Here is an 11,920-nt window from a genome sequence, read left to right as displayed (position 1 = left end):
CACGGGGCCAGGGTGGCCGCCGTGGCGCTCCGGGGGTCGAGCCCGGTGAGCGCCGGGGAGGACGGAGCCTGCCTGGAGTGGGGCGGCGGCGGCGGCGTGCGGCGGGCGAGGCGCGGGCACCGCGGGGCCCTGCGCGCCCTAGCCCTGCGCCCCGCCGGGGGGAGCCTCGCCACCGGGGGCGCCGACGGCGGAGCGCGGCTCTGGAGGCCCCGGCGGGACGCCCCGAGCCCGGTGGCCGTGGCGCTGGGAGCCCCGGGGCGGCCGCGGGCCGTGCGGCTGGCGGGGCCCCACAGGGTGCTGGCGCTGGGCGAGGCAGGGGGGCTGGAGGCGTACGAGGAGGCGGCGGGGCACTGGGTGCCTCTGCTCGGCCCTGCTGCCGCCTGCGGGCCCCGCGGGGTGCTGGCTGTCACCCCCCTGCCCGGTGGTACAGACATGCTCTGCGCCCTGGGTGGTGGCCACGGGCATCTCCTTGTCTTTGCCCTTGGCCAGCCCGAGCACGTTGCCAGGCTGAGGCTGTTCGAGGGGGCTGTGATGGGGCTCAGCTGGGCCCCCTGCCCCGGGCTGCCCCCCCCCACCGCTCTGCTGGCCTCCGGTCCCCAGGGGGAGATGCTGTGGCTGGATGTCACCTGCTGCCCCGGGCGGGCACCCTCCGTGCGGCTGATGGGGCGCTACTGGCTGCCCCCCTGCAAGCAGCGCTGGCACACTTGTGCTGCTTTCCTGCCCCAGGGAGGGCTGCTGGTGTGCGGGGACCGCCGGGGCTCCCTCCTCCTCTTCCCCTGCAGCAGCTCCCCGGGGACGGACACAGAGAACACCGGCACTGCCGACAGAGGTACCCCGGTTGGTGAGGACTCGGAGAGCGAGTCAGAGCCCTCTTGTTTGTCTCACGATGGGGGGCTTCCCCTTGAGGAACCTCTGTCCGTGCTCTTTGGGCTGCACGGGAAGGCAGGGGTCACCTCGGTGACCTGCCACAAGGACTACATCTACAGCACGGGCCGGGACGGCTGCTACCGCCAGCTGCGCCTGCAGGGCCAGCGGCTGGAGGTCTTGTGGAAGCACAGGCCCTGCAAAGGGCTGCAGTGGATCGAGGAGCTGCGCTTCACCCCCGGCGGGGACCTGCTCGTGCTGGGATTTCACGCTGACAACTTTGTGGTGTGGAGCACCAGGACTGGGGAGAACCTCCACTGCATCCCCTGCGGAGGAGGACACCGCTCCTGGAGCTATTGCAGCAGTCCCTCGGCCGAAACCTTCGCCTACATCAAGAGCGGGGACGTGATGCTCTACAGCAGCGAGGCTGAGCCCTGCGAGCAGCAGGTGCTGCTGGAGTCCCTGCATGGACGGGAGATCGTCTGCGTGCGGCGCCTGGGGGCGGTGCAGGTGCCCGGCCACCGCCCCGTTAACGTCTTCATCACCGGCAGCGAGGACACCACGGCCTGCGTGCTCACGCTCAGCGAGCAATCCCGCGCAGCCGTGCCCCTCGCCAGGCTCAGCGACCACATCTCCAGCGTGAGGGCGCTGGCGCTGGCCAGCCCTGCGCAGCCCGACGCGGCGGAGCTCTCCACCCTGTTGTTCTCGGCGGGCGGCCGGGCGCAGATCGAGTGCTACCGGCTGCTGTGCGCCGCGGACCCGGCCTCCGAGAGCAAGGTGTCCTGCCAGGTCGTCCACGTGGCCTCCCACCGGCTGGACAAGCACTGGGACCGGATGAAAAACAGGCACAAGCTCGTCAAGATGGACCCAGAGACAAGGTGATGCTCAGCGGCTGCCCGAGGCAGATACAGCTCCAAGGGGCTTTGGGGTTAGGGAGAGGCTCAGTCCTCGGGACCCCTGAGGGCCCAGAGCTGCGTGCCACGCTGGGCTCGGGCTGCTCTGCTGTGACCCCTTCCCCCTAGGGCAGCAGGTGTCACCTGGGCGTGGAGCAAGTGTTTTGTGTTTGCCCAGGTACATGTCCCTCTCGGTTGTGCCTGGGACCGCCCCCGAGCAGCTGCCAGCACCCTGCAAGTTCCTGGCCGCCGCGTGCAGCGATGGATCCGTCCGGTGAGGAGCCGCTGCCGGGCTCAGCTGCCAGCTCCACACCAGGAGCAGGGCGGCGCCTCGCGGGGAGCGGGCACGGCGAGGGGCTGGGAGCCCCCTTCTCCCAGCACCAACACCTCCCCCCGCTCCCCCACAGGCTGTTGGTGCTGCTGGAGGCCTCCCAGAAGCTGGTGCTCGTGGCGGAGTCGTTTCACCACCAGCGCTGCGTGCTGAAGGTGGAGGCGTTCCTGTGCGTGCGGGCAGGAGGGGAGAGGTGAGTCCCGGGCACAAGGGCAGCGCGCAGCACCGGGGCTCTGGGGAGAAGTCTCATCGAGGCTGGTGGAAGGGACGGAGCGCTCATCCTTGTGGTGTCTGCACAGCAGGGATGGGAGATGGCAGCGTGGCTGGTGGAGTGAAGGGAGGAGCTGCTCCGTAATGGCAGTGGGGCCGCTCTGCTGGATCCCCCGGGTGTCAGCGGGGAGCTGGGGGCTGCCTGTCAGCGCTCTGAGCTGCAGCGCGGTGGCTCAGGTCTCCCTGAACACCTCCCTTTTAGGAGACACCTCCTGTGCAGCGCCGCCACCGACGGCAGCGTCGCCTTCTGGGACATCACCGCCTCCGTCAGGGATGCCACGGATGCCCTGCAGCACGCCGAGGGAGAGATGCAGCCCCTGGGTGAGTGCAGCCCCTCTCCTGCCTCCCAGGGGATGTTGCGAGGCCGTCCCAGCAGCTGCCCTGCCTGCTTCAGCCACGGGGAGCATTCCCTCCTAACAAAGCCTATTTTCCTAGCCCTGGGCACCCCGCTGCTCACCGTCACGGCTCACAGCTGCGGCGTGAACAGCCTCCACATCCGAGAGCTGCCAGAGGGACACTTCCTGGTGGCCAGCGGCAGCGATGACGGCTCCATCCACGTCTGCCTGCTGGAGGTGGCGCTGAGCGATGAGGCTGCGCCGGAGCCCTGCCTGCGCGTCCTGGAGCGAGTCTCGAGGCCCTGCGCCCACGCTGCCCACGTAACGGGGATCAGGGTGCTGCGGCCGGACCTGCTGCTCTCCGCCTCTGTGGACCAGCGCCTGACCCTGTGGCGCCTGGGCTGGGGCAGCCTGGAGGCGCTGAGCACCACCTTCTTCCACGTGCCCGACCTGGCCGAGCTGGACTGCTGGGAGGTGGCGGAGGCAGGTGGGGAGCGGCGCTGGTACTGCGTGCTCTGCGGGCAGGGCCTGGAGCTCCTGCGCTGCGCCGCTCCGGGCACCCCATCGCAAGACGATGCCCAGTGAGAGGGGAGGCATACAGCAAATCCTGCTCCCGGGCGGTTGACACGACTGTTCTGTCACCTCGGCCCCTGCCCTAGCCTGGAGCTGGGGGGCTCAGTCCCTCGGGGACAGCACAGCCTCGCCAGGGCGCTTCCAGGCTGGGGGGTTCAGGGAGGAAGGCAGCTGTGGCCTGTCCCTGATGGCTCCCAGGCAATAAAGGAAGAGCAAAGCCACCGGGGCCTGCCCTGCCCTGGAGGGTATGAGCTCTCTCCTTTCTCCTCCCAGGGTGAGGCTGTGTCTTTCCAGCCCTGGTCCTAGAGAGGAAGCTGCTCAGGAGGGTTCTGAGCACAGCTCGGTGCCGCCTGCACTTCAGGCAGTGCTCAGCACCTCCAGCGCTTGTGCTGGCAGGGGCTGTGTTCTGGGTGCAGTCCCCCCACCCCAAAAAGCCTGGCACTGGGCTGCGTGCAAGCACCGCTCTGTCCTGCTCCCTGCAGCACAGCTCCTGCCCTGTGCTCGGCCCTGACCCCTTCCCAGTCCCCACACCCCTGCGCCCCTCCTGTCCCCCGGTGATCCCAGCTGGGTCACACACGCAGCCTTCGTCCAGCAGTGACTGTATTGGACCCGCCAGCCCCCTGGGACTGTACGGGCAGCCCTCGGGCCGCAGGAGCTCTCTGCCAGCAGAGCTGCCCTTCAATAAATGGCTTTGGAGATCAGTGCCTGGCGGTGGGGGTGCGCTGGGCCCCGGGGCTGCCTGCTGCACCGCCTCCCCTGGCACACCTCGGGACGCTGCAGGCTCTCGTCCCAGGCAGGCGGGTGGCAGGCTCGCCCCTCTGGGCACAGCTACGGGGTGCACGTCCCCAAACCCTCAGAACACAGGCTGGGAAGGGGGAAGCACCGCTACAGGGTTCAGGCGTGCCTGGAGTTGCTGTCCCTAGCCATCAGGCAGCCCCGGGGCCTGTCCTTCCCCTCGGGGTGCCGGTGGCTGTCCCTCCGCGGGGCCACTCCTCAGAGGTGGCTCAGATCTGGCTGAGAGGAGGGAGGTGCAGAGTCGCCAGGGCACGGTGGAACATGTCTCTCACTGCTCCCAGCAGCTGGAGGCGGGCAAACATCTGGTCAAAGAGGTGAGGGAAGGGCTCCTGCAAGGAGAAGGGCACTGACGGGGTGGTGGCCACGTTTCTTGACCCTGCTGCCTCTTCGCCCTGCTTCTGTGTCCGGAGGGGCTCTGCGGGGCTGTCACTGTGCTGCCAGCACAGCCCCCCCGCGGTTTGGTCCTGCTGCGGACGGGACTGCAACCCTCCAGCAACTGGCCTGGAACATTGGACTCACCCCGAGAACGTGGACCCGGTTGTAGTAGGAGCTGAAGTCCATGCTGAGCTGGATCAGGAACTTGCACACCTGCAACACAGAGCTCGCCTTAGTACAAGGGCTCTGGCCAGCCCGGGGCCGTGCAGCACGAAGCACCGTGTTTGCCACCTCCCCAGGGATGCCCCTCAGCACCCACCCCGTGGAAGCGGGGCCTTGCCCAGGGGTGGGGCTCTCTGGCACGTGGCACTTACTGCCTCGGTGTTGGCTGTGATCCGGAGCCCCTTGCTGGGTGCGGGCAGCTGTGCTGCTTGCTGCAAGACTTCGGGGAAGGGCAGGAGGTAGTTGAAAAGCAGGAGCCATTCTCCCTGCGAAAGGAGTACGCCTGTCAGAGAGGGCCAGAGGCATCCAACCCGGGGAGCTGCGGGCACGCAGGGCCCCCTCAGCACTCACCTCTTCCCGGAGGCAGGAAAAGTTCAGTTTGGACGCTGGTGGCAGAGGCGGGTACGTTCCTGGAAAGGAGAGACCGCGCTTGTGGACAGAGAAGCCTCTCAGCCTGGTGGCACGAGGGCCAGCCCCGGGGCTGCTGTTAGGGCAGGGGGTGGCAGGGCGGGCGCTCACCCTGCTCCACAGCCCGCAGGTAGGTGTCGAACAGCGTGGCCAGCCGGGCGCAGTTGTACATCACGAAGGCTCCGCTCTTGGTGCCCTTTGTGGAGATGCTGCTGGCCTCCAGGTCCAGGGTGATCTGTGGGCAGGGGGGAGCTGCAGGACGGGCTGCCTGGCATGGAGCCAGCCCTGCGCCTCCCCCAGGGGGGGCAGAGCCGTCCCCACCAGCCAGAACACGACCACCAGCGTGCTGAGCGCCGTGCCCGGCCTGGGCTGGTGGGTGCAGGCTGCCAGCACTGCCTGCGGGTACAGGAACACCGCCCCGCACACCGCACTGCTGCGCCGCGTGGAAACACAACCCCTGCCTGAGCTCGGGGCAGCCCAAGGGTCTGTGCAGCGCCTCCCCCACCCTGTGCTTCGTGTCCCTCTGCTCCTGCTGCTCCTCCACCTGTGCTGTGCTCCCACTGCCCCGCTCTGCGCAAACCACGGTGCTCGTGGGCGTCCCACCTGGCTGCGGTGTGCGGTGCTCAGCAGCTCAAACCTGATGGCAGCCACCGTCAGGGCGTCAATGACCTCAGTCCAGGCCTCATCTGCAGGAAACGCGGGTGGCGTCAGGCACAGCTCGCTGCAGCCCCAGCGCCCCGGCAGGAAACTTCTGTTGCTGGGGCCGCGGGGCTCTGCGCAGCTGGACAGGGCTGGGAACCACCGCTCCTCCCCAACCCCAAACCCTCAGGCTCTCACCTTGCGCGAGCTCCCCGTACTTCATCACGGAGGCGTCGTACATCTGGCGCTTTCGGAGCCTGGGAGGAACACAGATGCTCAGAGCCGCCACCTCCTTCCAGAGTGCACCCCCAGAGCTCCCCCGGCCCTGCTGCAACACCGACCCAACCAACCAACAGCACGCAAAACCCGCCTGCAGCAGGCCAGGGGCAGCAGCACCGTGGTGAAAAAGCCGCTGCACCGCGCCCAGGCTCTGCCTTTTGGCTTAAAGAGGGCTGTGCCCATCCATGGAGGTAACGCGGGGAGGCAGCAGCTCAGCTCCCGTCCCTGCTGCCTCTGCACTGACAGGGCCAGAGCAGCACTGCGAGAGGGGGACGCTGAGCCTCAGGAGGGCAAAACAGTTGTTCTCCCTCCCCTGCCCCGTCCTGCATCTCCAGTCCTCTAGAAATGGCCCCGGGGCCCAGAAAAGTAGAACAGAGGAACTCGGGGTTGCACAGCATTCTCCCTGCACCGCCAGGGAGCTCTGCAGGGCCGAGCAGCGCACGGGGCAGGACATCAGGCCAGCAGCACAACAGGCTCCTTGCTCAGCCCCAACTTACTGAAAGTACTGGTCTGCCCCGATGGGGAACGAGGGGGTCGTCACCTTCACTGGCCCACAGACGAGGTGCTTCTGAAAGAGAGGAGGACACGCTAGGTCAAAGACTCGGCAGCTCCGCTGAAATGTGGGGCAGGGAGAACTGTGCCTGCAGAGCTGCCAGGAAAACCTGTTCACATCATGGGAACGGGTGCCACGGGAAAAGGGGAGGCTGCTAAAACACAGCACTGCATTCAGTTCAGAACAGTCCCGTTCCAGCTGTGTCCCTGCGGTTTTCTCCTGCTCCTCCTTTAGTGCTAAAATTCCAAGGGAACGGGCACTGCTCCGCCGCCCAGGCAAGAGCAGCGGGGCTGCCAAAGGGAAAGGAAGGCCGGCAAAGGGGCAAGGCCTCAGCACCCGCTGCAGAGGTTGAAGACGGGCTGCCTCAGCACAAGGATGCAGGGGGGCCACGATGAGGAAGGTGGGAGCTTCCTCACCTGCGAAGCTGTGTGGGCTCCTGGATCCAACATCCTCCAGAGCAGGTCCATCTGCTGCTGCTGGAATTCCTCCTCGCAGCTCACCACGTGCACGACGCTGCAGCGGCTCCCCTGGCCTCCAGCCTGCGGCAGAGCACAGCAGCGAGTTCAAATGCTGCCACGTGACAGGAGGGAACATCTGCAGAGCGATGGCCGGGCAGCGCCGCGGGGTCACTCACCGCACACTGCAGAACGGCCCGCTGCAGCTCAGCCAGGGACCGCAGCTTCCCCTCTGTCACTGAAAGGAGGAAGGACACTCAGAGTGGGACAAAGGGCTCATCTCACACCAGCTGCCTGCGTTTCTGGCTCAAACCAGATTGAAAGGGAGTAAAAGGAGGAAACAATCTGAATCTAAACGCCCCTTGTTCTCTGTAAAAAGGGCTGGAAAAAACAAACGGGCCTTTTGCAGCCTTCCCCCCTGCCGTTACACCAGACACCGTCCACGTGAGGCTCACCTAGAAGGACATCCAGGTTGGGGTCGTAGCCCGCCAAGCCCTGCTGCTCCACGAAGTTCTTCAGGTGCACTTTACAGACGACATCCTCAGGCAGCGAGGCTGCGCCTGGCTCACACGCCACGGAGTAGGGACAGCAGCTGAGCGCTTGCTTCAAGGCTGAGACAGCGTCAGGGCCGGCAGCACTGCCAGAGGGCCACTCCACGCGGAGCTGCCGCAGCACCTCCAGGCTCCCCCGGTCGTCGACGGCAGGGACCAGGTGGACGCTGACCCTGCAGGCGAGCAGCAAAAGCATGCCAGCCGTGTGTCGGGGGCAGCACGGGCAGGCCGAGGACGAGGCACTCACCCCTGGGCGCGCAGCAGCTGGGCCAGGTGGTCGGCGAGCAGCACGGGCCGCAGGTGGCGGGGCGCCAGGGCGGCGGGGCCGCGCAGGGCCGGGCAGTGCAGCACCGCCACCTCCGTCCCCACGGGGGGCGGCGGGGCCGGGCCGGGCGGGGGGCCCAGCAGGCGGCGGAAGGCGTCGGGGCGCCGCAGCTGCACGGCCAGCCCCGCGGCTGTCTGCTGGCAGCCCCCCACCGACAGCACCCCGGGGCCCGACACTGACGTCACGCCCGCGATGACGTCAGAGGGCACCTGCGGGGCGAGAAGCGCGGGGGTCGGGGCACCGCACGTGGCGAGGCCACGCCCCCGGTCGCAAGCCACGCCCCTAGGGTGACGGCCACGCCCCCCGCCCTCAGGCCCCGCGGCCTACCCGCGGCCTACCGCCCCCGCCGCCTACCTGCCCCCCGGTGAACGCTGCCCTCAGCGCGGCCCGCGGCGCCAGGAAGTCCCGGTGCCGCAGGTTGCGGGCGCTGCTCTCCTTCACCCACAGCGCCGCCGTCCCCCCCAGCGCCCCGTTCAGCGCCCGCAGCGTCGCCGCCACCCCCGGGCGGCACTCGGCCGTCTCCATGACAGCCCGGCCGCCGCTTCCGGTGGCGGAGCGGAAGTGACGACACCAAGCCGCCCGCCCTCGCGGCCGTGCCGGCCGCCATGTTGAGCGAGGCGCGCGGCGCTGCCCGGCGACCATCTTGGGGGCAGCGGGCGTGGCGCCGCCATGTTGAGTGTGGCGGGCGGTGCGGCGCCGCCATGCTGGGTGTGGCGGGCCTTGGCGGCCGGCGCCTTGAGTGGGGGGGGGGGCACGGCCACACAGGGGGGCGCCGGCACGGCCTCAGCAGGCCTGGGGGGGGGCCCGGGGGGCTACGGGCGTTTGGCCCTGCCCCACGGGGATCCCACGGGGCTGAGCCGGCCCGGCACGGCCTGGCCATGGTGGTGTGGCGGGAAGGCCACGGGGCCCGGAGGGGAGCCCCCAGGCAGCCCCCAGCCCGGTGCTGCCCCCCACCCCCCCACCCCCCCCTGCACGGCGCCCACCCCGACCCGGCCGGGGGTGGCGGGAAGGGAAACCAGAAGCGGCCGTGCCGCGTGCCGGCAGGCTGCCGACACGGAGCCTCGCAACCGGGGCGGTGAAACGGGCTGAGGGGCTGCGCGGCCCGTCACACACCTCCCGGCCCCAGCTCCCGCCGCGGTGGGCGCGCGGTGCCGGCAGCCCCGCTCCTTATCCTGGCAGCAAGGAGCTGGGAGCGGCCAGCTCGCACCCTCGTGCCCGCGGTTCCACCGGCAGGGCCGCGGCTCCTCTGCGGTGGCCGCCCTGCCACGCGGGGCCCCGCGCCGTGTCAGCTCCCCCAGCGCCGCCGTCCCTGCGGGCAGCGGGTCCCCTCCTCATGTCCCCAGCTGCAGCACCAGGGCCCCGGGGGGGGGGCCGGCAGCGGCTCCCCGCAGGCACCCACCCAGCCCCAGCCTCGCTTCCTGGTGGGGCCGTGCGTCACCAGGCTGCAGCCACGGGGCCTGGTTTGTGGGGAGCTGGTATCCAGGAAGCGCCGAAACCCCCATCCGTGGCAGCCGAGAGCACGTGTGTGTGTCCCCCCCCGCCCTTCCCTCCGTGCCGTGGGGGGGCCGCTCTGCCCGCAGGGCCCAAACCGGTTCCTCCGGGGCTTATGTGCACGGCAGGGCGATGCCGGCAGCGCTGCCCTTTGTTTGGGCGCCCTCAGGAACCCGGCAGCTCCTCCGTGAACCCTGCAAGTCCGAAACCTGCAGCGGGGCACACGGCCCCCCCAGGCAGCCCCCGAGGTGGGGTGCTCCCTGCACCACCCACAGCCAAGAGGTGATCTGAGAATCGCTGCTCACACCAGACCAACTGCTGACTGTCCGCAGGGCAGGAGCCGCCCAGGACCCCCTGCCCGGCTGCCGGGGGGGGGAACACATCCACACTGGGCTGATGTCCCCCCCCCCGGAGCCGCTCGATGGGGCCTGTACAGCAGGGCTGGGGCTGGCTCTGTCCCTCTCCATCACCGGAGGACCGGGGGGGGCAGCACATGGCAGCGCCGTCCTTGCGCAGCTCCTTGCAGCAGAGGAAAAGGGCTCCTGCGCACGCTGTGCAGCCCGGGGGGGCTCTCAGAGGTGCCGAAAGAGCTTTGGACAGACACGACATCCCCGATGGCTCTCTGGCTGCGCGCTCAGCGGGAGTGATCGTGTCATTCCAAAGCCGTCTCTCTCTGGGGGCTGGATCCTGCCTGAGCACCGCTCACCCCGTGCCGGCACACGGCCTCCTGCCGCCCGTCGACACCCAGGGGATCAGGGAGAGCCCCGCACGGGCTGGCAGTGGCACAAGGCTCGTGCAGCACCTCGGGACCCACGCGCCCCAAAGCAGGCAGCCACGTCCCCGCTACGGCCAGGAGCTGGAAGCCACCACTCATCACGCTGGCCCAGGCGGTTCGTCCCCAGGAAGCGAGCCGCTATCTTTAGCCGTCAGGAGCACGAGCCCACCGGAGAGCCCCCGGTGCGTGGGGCTGAGCCACGAGGCTGGCCGTGACGCCCCATCGCACCCCCCACGCAGGGGTTGGAGCAGGGCGAACGGCTCCGGCCTGGTGCGGGGCCGTGGTGGGACGGCGGGTGCATGGCGGTGGCGGCTGAGGCAGAGGCGGGAGCGCGGGTAACGAAATCCCAGGGCAGCTGGGCGCAGCGGGGACAGCTGCTTTTGGGATTCCGTTGCCCGCGCCGGCGCCACGGAAGGACGGGCACGGGGGCCACCGCCCCGCACCCGGGTCAACCGGGCCGAGGGGGAGAAGGGCGACTTACCGCCGGGGTGGAGGAGCCGCGCGGGGGCCGCGGCCGGGCCGGTTGTGGCTGGGGGTGCCGGGAGAGCCCGGGGTTGTGTCGCTGCTCCCCCCTCGCCGTGGGCCAAGTGCCAAGGGGAGGGCCACAAGGAAACGGCTCCGAACAAAGCCCCGGTGGGGCTGGAGCATCTGGTGCCTACTGGAGCAGCCCTCAGCGGGGCCCGGAAACCCGAGACGGCCCCGAGGGAGGGCACCCGCCTCGGCACCTGTGCCGGGGGTGCTGGAGATGGGCACAGCGCGCTCCCCCCGCTGCCGCCAACCCCGTGTCACCCGGCCCTGGCAAGGAGCCCCTCGGGCACCCAGGGAAATGAAACCGTTCCCTGCCGTGCGGGGAATCCCGACGGCTCCCCTACCCCTGTTGCAGGGCGGTCCCGGTGGGCTGGCGGGAGCGGTTCGGTTACCGACACCGGGGACTTCCCGTTACACCTGTCCCTGGCTGCGGCCCCAGGCAGGTGGCACGGGGAGGAGGCCGTGGCTGCCATCCCTGCCCCCCGCCGCTGTGCCCCCAGCTCCCCGCCAAGCACAGCACCGAGAGAAGGGGAAACGGGAACTGGGGAGGCCACGGCAGCACGGCGGGGCTGGCGGGGGGCTCCGCCGTGCCACGGGGCGACACCGGGGCTCCCCACCCCGCACCGGGGGCATCGCCCCCAGCCCCACGGGGCGGCAGGAGCCCGGTGGGCACCCCCAGCACCGCTCGGTCCCCGCTGCTCCGGGGCTGAGCGCCCCGCTCTCGGCGGGACGGCCGCGGGGACGGCTCCCCACGTCCCCCCCCGCGGGGCTCCGCGCCCCCCGGTCCTCCCCCCCGAGCCCCCCGCTACAGGGCGGACGAGCCCCCCGCCGCCTCCCCGGTGCGGCGCGGCGCTGCCCGCCGCCGCTCACCTCCGCCCGCCGGGCACCCGCAGCTCCGGTGACCTCCCCGGTGGCGGGGGGCCGGGGGGGACCCCCGGGCAGGGCCGGGGCAGAGCGGGGAGCCCCGGAGGCAGCGCTCCGCCGCCGTGCCGCCCGCTTCCCCTTCCCGGCGCTGCCGGTTTCGGTTTTGCTCCGGAGCCGGGGCCAAAGCCCGCCCCGGGCGGACCCGGCGCCAGCGGAGCCGCCCGCCACGGGAGTCCCCGGCCTCAGCCCCGCTACGGGGCCACCGCTACGGGACCCCCCGTGCCCCCCCCCCCCCGCCGTGTCCCCTCCCGGTGTCCCCCGGTGTCCCCGCCGCCCCGTGTCAGGGCAGCCCCGGCCCCTCCCCACGGGTGTCACGGGCTGGGGGGGGGGGGGG

The 11,920-nt window shown here is 70.4% G+C and overlaps 2 protein-coding genes across 2 annotated transcripts; one reads left to right on the top strand and one right to left on the bottom strand.

Annotated features, from left to right (window-relative positions):
• Positions 1–6: 6 nt before the first annotated feature.
• On the top strand, positions 7–3,488 carry WDR6 (WD repeat domain 6). The gene is made up of 6 exons (XM_035337698.1): positions 7–1,742; positions 1,936–2,031; positions 2,165–2,281; positions 2,561–2,679; positions 2,794–3,403; positions 3,434–3,488. Exons 1-5 carry the CDS (start codon positions 433–435, stop codon positions 3,276–3,278), a joined length of 2,127 nt encoding a protein of 708 aa, XP_035193589.1. The 5' UTR covers positions 7–432; the 3' UTR covers positions 3,279–3,403; positions 3,434–3,488.
• A 361-nt stretch (positions 3,489–3,849) lies between these two features.
• On the bottom strand, positions 3,850–8,444 carry DALRD3 (DALR anticodon binding domain containing 3). The gene is made up of 13 exons (XM_035337699.1): positions 8,223–8,444; positions 7,791–8,077; positions 7,448–7,716; positions 7,172–7,230; positions 6,954–7,076; positions 6,482–6,552; positions 5,904–5,962; positions 5,670–5,752; positions 5,178–5,301; positions 5,010–5,068; positions 4,811–4,924; positions 4,581–4,649; positions 3,850–4,390 (listed from the first exon to the last, which is right to left on the bottom strand). Exons 1-13 carry the CDS (start codon positions 8,391–8,393, stop codon positions 4,271–4,273), a joined length of 1,608 nt encoding a protein of 535 aa, XP_035193590.1. The 5' UTR covers positions 8,394–8,444; the 3' UTR covers positions 3,850–4,270.
• Between the last annotated feature and the right edge of the window lie 3,476 nt (positions 8,445–11,920).

The sequence above is a fragment of the Oxyura jamaicensis genome, chromosome 12 (assembly GCF_011077185.1).
Source record: "Oxyura jamaicensis isolate SHBP4307 breed ruddy duck chromosome 12, BPBGC_Ojam_1.0, whole genome shotgun sequence".
NCBI lineage: Eukaryota > Metazoa > Chordata > Aves > Anseriformes > Anatidae > Oxyura > Oxyura jamaicensis.
Note: the sequence above shows the minus strand (reverse complement) of the source record. Positions and strands in the feature narration are given on the sequence as shown.